The sequence below is a fragment of the Vespa crabro genome, chromosome 25 (genome assembly GCF_910589235.1).
Source record: "Vespa crabro chromosome 25, iyVesCrab1.2, whole genome shotgun sequence".
In the NCBI taxonomy this organism is placed as follows: domain Eukaryota; kingdom Metazoa; phylum Arthropoda; class Insecta; order Hymenoptera; family Vespidae; genus Vespa; species Vespa crabro.
In genome coordinates this window covers 1,518,610-1,532,058 of record NC_060979.1, presented here as the reverse complement: position 1 = coordinate 1,532,058, position 13,449 = coordinate 1,518,610, and the positions used below count along the sequence as shown (strand labels likewise).

The following is a 13,449-nucleotide window of genomic DNA, read 5'->3' as shown; positions in this document are numbered from 1 at the left end:
CTCATACGTACATGTCATAAAACATCATAATAATTATAATAATAAATAAACATTTGTTTGTAAAATTCAAATAAACATAGTATATAGCTATATAATTCTGAAAAGTATTTTACATAAGAGCATGATGCCAATAGATGTCTGAAAAAAAAAAAAAGAAAGAAAAAGAAAATTATTATTATTATTCATAAGAATATCAAAGGATAATTAATCAATTTTTTCCAAGTTAAAAATATATTTAGGTCTAATTTGTTTTTTTTTCTTTTTTGTTATTATTGTTTCTTAATAAATTAAATATATAAACGACAACAAAATTGATAATGACAAAAATGATCTTTTTTTTTGAACTTACATGAAAATCAAATTAATTATTTGATCAATTACAGATGTTATGTAAATGTCGATTATGTTTATCTATACACTGCAATATATATATATATATATATATATATATATATATATATATATGTATTTATTGTTAACTAATTTTATATATATTTATATATTTTAATTATATATTAATTATATATATTAATTATTTTAATTATGTATTAATTATATATACTAATTTTATATATATTAATTATATATATATATATATATATATATATATATATATATATGTATTTATTGTTAACTATATGTTTAAAATTATTACATAAATATTAACTTCATTTAAATATTGAATATTCAGGATCGATTATTTAACAATCTCGATCATCTAACTGTTCGTAAGAATGATAAATCCTGCTTTCAATATCTGCAAAATTTATAAAAAAAAAAAAAAAAAAAAAATTGAATATATTTTAATTATTTGAATATAAAAATGTGCAAACGTTTATATATAATATTTTACATAAAATTAAAATTGACTAATGTAATAAATAAAAGGAAAAGAATTTTTTATTATAAAAATGAAAGAAAAAGTGAAAACAAATGTTACTCAAGAAAAAAAGTCTTCATGTCGATAAATGAGGAAATCAAAGATTGGTTAAAAAAAAAAAAAAAAAAAAGAAAACAAAAAAGAAAAAATATATATAATAAATGATGTAAAAGTAAAAAAAAAAAAAAAAGACAAAGGAAATTTGAGGAAAAAACAACGCTCGTATGAAACAAATGTTACGTAAAAAAAAAAAACAAAAAAAAAAAAAATCTAACTAGATTGACAAAATAATGAATATAAAATCTGAAAAAATATAGAGATTGTTGTATTACAAATAGTGAGTGACGATATAAAAAGTAAAGAAAAAGAAATCTTGTGAAAAAAAAAAGAAAGAACAAATGATAATTAAAGCAAAAAAAAAAAAAGTTACCTCTTTTACGTAGAAATTATATATGTCCTTGAGCAATACACCTATTACACCCCTAACGTAAAAATTTCGAAAATCAAGGAGAACGTTTAAAGACAATTAATGAATACATTTTTCCGTGTGGAGAAAAAAGAAATTGTTTTCTTCCAAATCATCACCATTTAATTCAAGGACAATCGATGTCTTTCGTTCGTCGTATCACGCAAAACTGAAAGCAAAAGGAGAACGAAAGAACGATCGAACGAAAAATACTAGAAAGTGAAAACATTTTTATATTGTAGACAAAAAAAAAGTTATGATAAACTTTGAACTATGTCCGAACGAAGAAGAATAATAATAATCTATCGTGAAATGTTACTTTTCTTTTTCCTCTACATCTATGATAATTCTCTTTTTAAAAAAAAAGAAAAAATAGAAGTGGAAAAGAAAAGAAAAGAAAAGAAAAGAAAAGAAAAGAAAAGAAAAGAAAAAAAAAAGGAAAAATTTCAATGACAGATAAATGGAATGGAGTTATAACAAGTTTTGTATGAGGGTTGTAAAATAGGGGGGAGAAAATGTGGTTGAACCGAAGCAATGAGAATACATTTTTTATGTATACTCTAATCCTACCCCCCTCCCACTCCCCACCTGCCCTTTGTTATACCATCAAACTATAGTAATCAATGATCGTAATAAAGTAACTGTTTAACTCGCTGTTAGAACGAGTTAAAGACGAGTTGTTTCTCAATATTTTTTCTTTTTTTTTTCGTCGACTTCGGATTAACTATTCAATCAACCCTTAGATGCATACACCATCCTTTTTTTAAACGGAGTTTACCAGGGAGGACGCTCGCCCTTTTTAACGTCAGTCTGTCGCGAACCTTCGAAGGGATAAAATGGAAAAGGATAGCATAGAAGTAAGATAAAGAGCACGGTTTGGTTTCTTCTTTATTTTTTATTTCTTTTTTTTTGTCTCTCTCTCTCTCTCTCTTTATTTTATTTTTTTTCTTTTTTGTTTTTTTTAACCGTATAACGAGCCTCGTACCAAATAATACAGTGATCGTATATACGATGCTGATATGTGCCGTGAATATTCTTTATAGTGTTCGAAAATAATTTTTCATCGATCAATGTGTTCAACGTTCATAACAATTGGAAATTATTTTTGTGAAATTTTATTTCTTAATTAATTTATTTATTTCTCGTATATATATATATATATATATATATATATATATTTTGTCATCATGCAATTTGATTTGTAACCATACAGATATTATTAATTTTGTTTATTCTTTACGTTCTTATATTTCGTTTGATTTCTTTTTTTTTGTTTGTTTGTTTGTAATCTACGATTATAGTATCGCGCTATCCGTCTTTGACGTTTGATTTTTGATTAAAAAAAATATATGTATATATATTTTCTTTGGAAATATATTTTTATGTGAATATACGAACGTGAATATAGTGAAAATTTATAAACCGATGTAATTTTATAATTGCATTCTATGAATTCGATGAACAATCGTCGTATAAAATTTTTTACGGATCATACGTCGTGTATTAAAAAACTATGCGTTGACATATTCATATCTAGGAATAGCGATGTTTTTGAAAGAAAAAAAGTTGTTCTAGCAAGTGATCATATGATTTCAAAAATAGAAATATTACTTCGTTTATTGTTAATTATTTCGTGAAAGATTTAACAGCATCTCACGGTAAACTTTGTTGTTCGATAAGAAAGAAAAAAAAAGAATATTTCATATGAAAATTTATTAATTTTCCCTTCATTTTTTATTTACAATAATAAATTTCTGATATAAAAAAACGTAGGCTCATATTTGAAAAAAAAAATTAAATTAAACTTGAATGAACTTCAAGATCGTTTAATAAACAAAAAATAAGAAGTGCAACAATATGGCCTGTTTATTATCCGAAAATTTTTATCAGACATATTTATATATATATATATATATATATATATATATATATATATTATATTCTCATTTTTCACCATTTTAAAATAAAATTTAGAGAATGGTAAAATATAAGATTATAAAATAATTATTAGAAAATAAAAATTAAAATTTTATAAGAATAATTAATTATTAATCAGTTTTAATTAATATTTAATTATCCAGTAACATAAACAGTTAATTATTGTAAATATATATATATATATATATATATATATATATATATATATATATATATATATATATATATATCTATATATATATACTCTTGATATATATAATTCTCATTTCGTAATTATATATTATTATAAAATATTAACATATTAAATTATTAATCTTGAATATTAAAGTAATTTCAATATTTTAATATTTAATAAGAATAGGAACATTAATTATATATTTTCAAATAAATAAATGTAGATTTAAATATATTTAATATTAGAATATATATATATATATATATATATGTAAAATTATAAATAACAATATATAAATATATATCAATATATTGAATATATATAATCCCCTTAGCACACAGTTTTTTTGAAAAAAACCGGCCAAAATAAATCAACTTTTTTTTATATAAAAGAAAAAAAAACACAATTTAGAACATTGTCTTGGGAAAAAAAATTTTTAAAAATACAAAAATAATCAAAATTTTTATTTTAATTTTGTATTTTGATCTACATTGCAGAAAAGAGCCGAATATTGCAATGTTACACGTACATCGACTTTTTTATCTTTCTTTTCGAATTACTATTTCGAAAAAAAAAACAGATTTTTTTGCTTTCACATTGTTATTATCAATTCTCGATTATATTCGAGTGTGTAAAATTATATCAGCCTAAAATATACAACGCCGCTCGAATTATCTCGAGTGTGCACAGTTTGTCCTGTTTAGTACAAATTAAGTGGTTAAATGTACTCTAATAAAATGTATGTTGTAATATGTTACATAATATAATGTAAAATGCATAATTTAAATAATTAATCTGAAACCAATCTAACATATTAATCGATTGAATGTTTCTTTTATAGGAACAAGGATTTGCCAACGTCCGAAGGTCATTCAATTGGAGTTCAAGATTCTTAAAATGCATGGGAATTTGGCCATTGAAAAATTACCTTCCATTATTTCTCTTCTTCTCCATATATCTTTTCCTTCATATTTCTCTAACAGTCGCAAACTTAATTTGGTCTCCAAAAACCATGGACATTGTCGTAATGAGCGTAGCAGAGAATATGGAACAAATGATGACACTTACGAAAATAACAATCGCTAGAATCAATCGAGATGAATTACGTAAATTATTCATAGAACTCGAGGAATATTCATTGACTGAGAAATACGAAACTAAAGAGCAGAAATTGACATTCGTGAATTATACTAAATTACCACCATATTTTATTGTAATAATTGCCTCTTCAATGTCAATGGCCGAATTAATTTATTACGTGACTCGAGTTGCCGAAGGAATTCAAATTGGTAATTCATAATTTTTGTTTCTTCTTTATATGTGACATTATATTTTATATATTTAATATTAATTTCCATTATGGATTTATCACTAAATATATCCCGACTATTATTTTTTCTATGCATTAACCTATTTAATTATTATTGGATTAATATTGAGTTGTTCGGAAAGTCATTTCGTTTTTTTTTGTAAAAATGAAAAACAATTTTCGTAATAATGAACAAATATTTTATTAAATTATATATTGGCCATTACCTTTTGCCATCTTTCTGGTAGTAGCATGATTCCACGCTCATCAAATTTTTGATCTTTGCTGGCAAAAAACTGATCGAGGTGGTTTTTGATCTCCTCATTTGAAGTGAAGGTTTTACCGTCTAAAAAATTTTGCAGTGACCGGAACAAATAATAATCCGAAGGTACCAGATCTGGAGAATATGGTGGGTGTGGCATTGTATCCCATTCAAGCTGTAAAAGTTTTTGGCGAGAGACCAAACTTGTATGAGGTCTCGCATTATCTTGGTGGAATATTACACCTTTTCTGTTGATTAATTCTGGCCTTTTCCGTTGAAGTGCATCATTCAATTTCTCCAGCTGATGACAGTAGACTTTCGAATTAATTGTTGTGTCATCCGGTAAAATCTCAAAAAAAAAAACGATTCCTTTAAAATCCCACCAAACAGACAGCATCACCTTTCTTTAATGGATATTGGCTTTGGAAATGTTTTGAGCCGGTTCATCTTTTTAGCTCCATGATCTCTTGCGTTTGACATTGTTATATACAACCCATTTTTCGTCCCCAGTAATGATGCTCTTCAAAAATGGATCATTTTCGTGACGTTTGAGAAACGAATCACAGACGTCAACGCGACGACACAAATTTCTCTCCGTGAGAACATAAGAAACCCATATATCGAGCTTCGGGGTTAAACTCAGGCCTTTCAAGTGGTCATAAACAGTTGAATTTGATAAATTTAATCTCTCACCGATCTCACGTTTTGTTATTCGTCGGTTTGCATCAACTAATGCCTTTATCGTGTCTTTATCAGTTTTAACTGGCCTTCCAGAACGTGATGCATCTTCGACATCAAAATTGCCGGATCGAAATTTTGCAAACCAGTTTTGGCACTGGTGTATTGTCAACACATCTTCTCCATACACATCGGTTAATTTCTTTCTGGCTTGAATAGCATTTTTACCTTTTTTATAGTAAAAAAGTAAAATATGACGAAAATGCTGCTTATTGATCTTCATATTTAAAAGGGCACTAACCAAAAACTACTGCGTAGAATCAATTGGATTTTTTCACACACAAGCCTTGCTATATCAGTTCTCAAAACATATAATGATTATGCGGCTTAAGTGTGAAGTTAAGTACAAAAAAATACAATTAAATCCTCTGTCGGGAAAAAAACGAAATTACTTTCCGAACAACCCAATAGATGTACACACACACACACACACACACACACACACACACACACACATATATATATAAACACACATTAATATACACATGCACGTAATAGTTGCCAATTATTTTTAATATTTTTCATAAGTAAATTAATTTCGAGCTCGTGAGATTTAAACGAATACATACGTCATTGTATGTCGTTTCATTTTCAATCAGGATTTCACGCAATAATTGCAAATTAAAGTAACAATAAATTTGTGATTATCTAATAGATAAATTCCAAAGAACAATAATTGCCAACGTTGATTCAAAAAAATTGATCAGTTATTATTTAGATTCGATTCGATTATATTCGAAATAGATGACCTACAGAATTCGACAATGACTTTTTAAATGATCGATTATTTGTATTCCGTGTCAATCGTCGAATATGAAAGAAGATAAGCGAGGAAAAATTTGCACATCGTTGTTGGCCAATCAACGAGGTGATCAATTTCTTAAGATAATCATTATTGTCGATAAAAATTGAATTTTATACGGTAACACTAAATTATATTAATCGATGATTTTCTTCGAACCAATCAACTTTACACGACAAATAAGTCAGATCTAACGTTGAATGACGTGCCATCGTGCGTTTGATGATAACGCATCAACACATTTTCCTTTTGAGTTGTCATAATCAATTGCCGTTGGTAATTATTGTCAACAATTGAAATGATTGCTTAAAGAATTTTTGAAAAAATAGCCGACACATGGCAATAACATATGCGTCATACCGAAACATGCTTTTAGCAAAGTTCATGCACCAAAAATAATCCGAAAAAATAATAAACCAACTAAGCTTGAAAGTTTTATCAAATTCATTTATCGTATTCATTCGATATTATACCATCGAATTATATTATTCGTTTATATTTATCGAGAAATTCATAAAAAATAAAATGTCTCTAAATGTCAATGATTTTCAGATTAATCTTGATTTATAATTTTCATCACTGTGTGCATATTTTTATGAACATTGATTTGAAAAATTACATGAATACATGGCAAATACGCAATTGATTAGAAAATAATAAAAAAGAAACTTTGTATCAATGTGCATTTTTAATTTTAAATTAATCGATTACTTATACGTAGCCAGTAATATTAAATGAGTAATATGATGTATCATTGTATCGGACATTAATACGCTATGAATATTTGTTTTAATCATCTAATCTAATGTTTTTGTTCTTTTATATTATCGTAATATTTTTTATGAAAAAAAAAATATTTCGTTCCTTTTTCTCTTTTTTTTTTTTACTTTTCAGGAAAACAAAATAATTCTATGGGTTATGAATTGCCGTATAAAACAATCGATATCGTCGATTTAAGTGACAGCAGGATTTACGCTTTATTGTGTACTTATCAAGTAATATTCATACCATGTGTCATATTAGGTTACGTAGGATTCGATTGCATGTTCGTCAATTTGTCTGTTCAAGTAATTGCACAGTTCGCCATATTGTCGTACAAGGTGAAGACATTATTAAATAATTCTAAAAATTATCATGAGGGTATGAAGAACATTGTACTACGACATTATCGATTGATAAGGTAAAGAAAATATCGTATAATTATATAAAAATAATTGATATATGTGTGTGTGTGTGTATATACATGTCTATATATATATACATATAAACCATGATAAATTATTTTATTTACAAGTTTATCAATTAATTTTTATAGTTTATTTTCAATCACACATACGCACATATACATACACATATACACACTTGTATACGCATTTAAATTTTTGCGTTTTGTAATCTATTATCAAAAATTGATTATTTTCAAAATTATCTATTATTTATTATTTCCTTAATAAATTATTCCTTTTACGGGTGTCTTGCTTCTTTCATCATTTTTATGTACAATTTTGTTATGTATTATTTTTTTATTTCTTCATTATTTTATATTTATTATTATTTATCATTTGATTACGTATTTATTAATTTCAATTATCTTCATGTCGTAGAATATATAAAAAATTAAAGGAAATGATATTACCATTCAAATAATACTATATTGACTTTTTTTTTTTATTTTGTTTCAATAATGTGAAATACAAACAATAATAATGAACTACATCGTAATATTTTATTTTTGATATCTACATGAAATATAATATTTCAGATTGTCGGAAAAATTGGAAGATATCTTTAATTTTCCAATTATGCAGCTACTGTTGGGATCCACCATTCATATCTGTGTTTCTGGTTACTACTTACTGATGGTAAAAACACATATTTTTTTTCTTTTTAAGGAAATACATAACTCCGTAGCAAAAAAAAAATATTTCTTTCTATTTTCTATACTTCTTATTTATTTTTAACTAATCTACATAATTTTTTTTAATCATCTTTACTTGATAGTACTTACTTTAAAGATTAAATTGATAATTTTCTTCTTCAAAACTGATAAAAAATGACGGAAAAACGACGTTGGCATAGGTACAAGCAAAATTCGTTACTTACAATAATTGCCATGATCATTTATTAATAAAAAAGGAACTAATTCATTCATAAATAATTTTAAATATATAAAAGTAAAATAAATTCTTATTCTGTCGAATTTTTGAAATTATACTTTCAAAATGGCGGATATTTACTTTCATCATTTATTGCTTCTTCGATAAAATAAAATGTTCTTTCGTCCAAAAAAAAAAAAATAGCAAAAAAACCAAGTCAACTTAATATAATTGTATATTAAGTCAATTTAATATTAATTAAATGTAATTCAGATAATGAAGGAAAATTTTGAAATCTCTCGGTTCATTAGATCATAAGAAAGTTATCATATAGATTTGAAATTTTTGTGGTTATTATTACCAAAAAAAAAAAAGAAAACATGATAATAAATGGTAAAACGTAATAATAATAATAATAGTAACAATAATTACAATAATAATTATAATTATAATAATAATAACAATAATGATAGTAATAATAATATTGATAATAATAGTAATAATAATAATATTAATATTAATAATGATTATCATAATAATAATAATAGTAATAACATAGTAATAATATTAATAATAATAGTAATAATTACAATGATAATAATAATAACAATAATATTAATAATAATAATAATAATAATAATAATAATAATAATAATAATAATAATAATAATAATAATAATAATAATAATAATAATGATAATGATAACAATAGTGATAATAATAATAATAATGATGATAATAATAATATTAATAATAATATAAGAGTAATAATAATAACAAAAGTTATAATAATAGTAATTATAATATTAATAATAATAGTAATAATAACAATGATGATAATAATAATATAATGATAATGATAATAATAATAACAATAATATTAACAATAATAATAATAATAATAATAATAACAATAATAATAATAATAATAATAGTAATGATAACAATAGTGATAATAATAATAATGATGATGATAATAATAATAGTAATAATAATAATAATAATAACAATAATAATAATAATAATAATAATAATAATAATATTAATATTAATAATAATTATCATAATAATAATAATAGTAGTAGCATAATAATAATATTAATAATAATAGTAATAATAACAATGATGATAATAATATAATGATAATGATAATAATAATAACAATAATAATAACAATAATATTAACAATAATAATAATAATAGTAATGATAACAATAGTGATAATAATAATAATAATAATACTAATAATAATAATAATAATAATAATAATAATAATAATAATAATAATAATAATAATAATAGTAATAGCATAGTAATAATATTAATAATAATAGTAATAATAACAATGATGATAATAATATAATGATAATGATAATAATAATAACAATAATAATAACAATAATATTAACAATAATAATAATAATAGTAATGATAACAATAGTGATAATAATAATAATAATAATACTAATAATAATAATAATAATAATAATAATAATAATAATAATAATAATAATAATAATAATAGTAATAGCATAGTAATAATATTAATAATAATAGTAATAATAACAATGATGATAATAATATAATGATAATGATAATAATAATAACAATAATAATAACAATAATATTAACAATAATAATAATAATAGTAATGATAACAATAGTGATAATAATAATAATAATGATGATAATAATAATACTAATAATAATAATAATAATAATAATAATAATAATAATAATAATAATAATAATAATAGTAATAGCATAGTAATAATATTAATAATAATAGTAATAATAACAATGATGATAATAATATAATGATAATGATAATAATAATAACAATAATAATAACAATAATATTAACAATAATAATAATAATAGTAATGATAACAATAGTGATAATAATAATAATAATGATGATAATAATAATATTAATAATAATAATAATAATAATAATAATAATAATAATAATAATAATAATAATAATAATAATAATAATAATATGCGTTATTGTTGTATTTATATCTACCTTACTGACGGATCCCTTATTACTTTATTGCATATGATTTTTTACATTCTGCTTTACATTCTCAGTAAACGGCAATTATTATTAATACTTCCTGTCATACTAGCAAACTATATGTGTGAACCTGCACATATTAGTTTTCCAGAATAGCGATAAAATGAAAAACAATTTAAATTGGAAATGAAAAATTATTTGGATGATATTGCTGTTCGATTTAAGAATATTACCTGAACGAGACAAATACATTATTTATTATTATCACTATAACTCTGCCATTTTTTTTTATGGATATCCTTCATTACTATCTGCATTCAAAAAAAAAAAAAGAAAAATGTAAGAAACAAATTGATTTCTTTTCTTATCCAAAAAAAATATATAAACAATGTTAAATTATTTTATTTAGAAGTTTAATAATTAATTTTTATAGTTTATTTTCAATCACACATACACACATACACGTACACATACACACACTTGTATACGCATTCAAGTTTTTGCGTTTTGTAATGTATTATAAAAAATTGATTTTTTACAAAACTATCTATTATTTTTATTATTTCTTTAATAAACCATTCATTTTATGGATGTCTTGCTTCAATCATTTAATTCTTTCATCATTTTTATGTACTATTTTGTTATGTATTATTTTTTTATTTCCTATCTAATTATTTTTTTTTTTTTTCGTTATATTTTCTTTGTTACTTCGATATTTCTTCATTATTTTATATTTATTATTATTTACCATTTGAATTACGTATTTTTTAATTTCAATTATCTTCATGTCGTAGAATATATCAAAAATTAAATAAAATAATATTTCCATTCAAATAACACTGTATTGACTTCTTTTTTTTTTTTTCTTTATTTTGTTTCAATAATGATCATGTATGTCCTTAATTTATATGACAATAAATAATCGATCATTTTCCTTTTTTTCACTTTTAGGGTCCAGAAATGACGGATATTTTAACGTCTCTCTTATTCGTTTTCTACATGTTTTCCGTGACAGGGACACTTTTTGTTTATTGTTTCATCGGCGAATGTTTCATTCAGGAAGTATATAAATTGTCAATAATTTCTATTATAATTGAAATAACAATTAATCGATTAATGTCATTTGTTTTATTCGATTAGAGTACAAAGTTTGGTAACGCCATTTATAATTACGAATGGTACAACTTGCCGGCAATGGACGCAAAATTTTTTCTCATTTGTATGATAAGAACAAAGAAGCCACAATATTTAACATCTGGAAAATTTGCCGTTTTATCCTTGACCGTTTTCACAGACGTAAGTATAATTTATATCTATTTTTAAATTATTTTCGTTGCATTAACAATACTATTGTCAATTTCATTATAATTATTATTATATATTTATTTGTAAAATTTGTAGATCATCAAAACTTCGATGGGATATTTGTCGGTATTACGAACATTTGCGTGAACAGGACAAAAGTGAAATGGATTACGTAGTAACAAATTCTTTTTGTTTTTCTTTTTTTTTTTTCTTCTTAATTCATCTTCCTACGTAGAAAGAATAATGGTTTTGTTTATATATCGTTGACTTGTATTAGCGTTATAGAATATATAATTACAATTCTAAGAAAATCGATCAAAATTTTCAGTTCCTTTCTTCATGAAAAAAATTTATTATCAAATGTAAGAGAACTGTGCCAGTTGACATTTTTCTTTAAAAATCTGACCGATTATTTCCGATTCAAACGTACATGTAATAAAGTAATAATAATGATAATAATAATAATAATAATAATAATAGTACAAAAAAAATTGATTAGAAAAATTGAAATAAATACGTGTGTACCCATGTAATTTTATTAAATTACTTTTATTAATTTTTATTCTATTAAAAAATATTTCTACGTAAGAGTATGGAGTCAACACGTGTCTATTCAAAGAAAAATTATTATTATTATTATTCATACGAATATTCAAGCATAATTAATCAATTTTTTTCAAAATTAAGAACACATTTGAGTTAGATTTGTTATTTTTTTTTTACCATTATTATTGTTTTTCAATAAATTCCAAATGCATATGACAACAAAATTGATATTGACCGAAACGATCATTTTTTTTTTACATACATGAAAAACGAACGAAGTTTCTGATCAATCACAGATATTATATAAATATCGTCTATATTTATCTAGATACTGCAGTTGTATGCATTTATTGCCTATAATCTATTTCAAATTATTATACAAATATTAATTTCATAAGAATAGTCAATATTCAGGATCGATTATTGAACAGTTTCGATCACCTAACTGTTTGTAAGAATGATAAATACTGCATTCACTGTCAACACAATTTATAGAGTTTATATATATGTAGAATATTTTTCTTAATTCTATCTGGAAGATACAAATTAGCAAAATTCCTATCAGTTATTCTTAATTAATAAGGATTTTATTAATGAATGTATTACAATAATACAACTCTTTATTTCTAGGTCATTCTACTCATGATCATCATTTATTCTGTGCTTGGTACACTTAGGATCTTTTTTCGTTACTCTTCGTTTGGCCTAATTAAGACTATCCTCTGTTCATTTTTTTCACGTCTACCCTGTAGCATTTTTCATCCTCATTCACATTAGTGCATATGCATTCGGTAATTCCTAACGCTCTTTATCCCCTATTCGTTATTTTGTCCACTTAATTGCATTGTTATCTATTTCATTAACGACACATTTCCATCTCATTCTTCCTCTCAATGCCTCCAGTCTTGTCTC

The 13,449-nt window shown here is 23.2% G+C and overlaps 1 protein-coding gene across 1 annotated transcript; it reads left to right on the top strand.

Annotated features, from left to right (window-relative positions):
• Nucleotides 1-7,304: 7,304 nt before the first annotated feature.
• Nucleotides 7,305-12,138, top strand: LOC124432466 (odorant receptor 67c-like). The gene is made up of 6 exons (XM_046981447.1): nt 7,305-7,308; nt 7,465-7,750; nt 8,333-8,432; nt 11,638-11,748; nt 11,827-11,982; nt 12,088-12,138. The coding sequence occupies exons 1-6, from the start codon at nt 7,305-7,307 to the stop codon at nt 12,136-12,138; spliced, it is 708 nt and encodes a 235-aa protein (XP_046837403.1).
• Nucleotides 12,139-13,449: the final 1,311 nt, after the last annotated feature.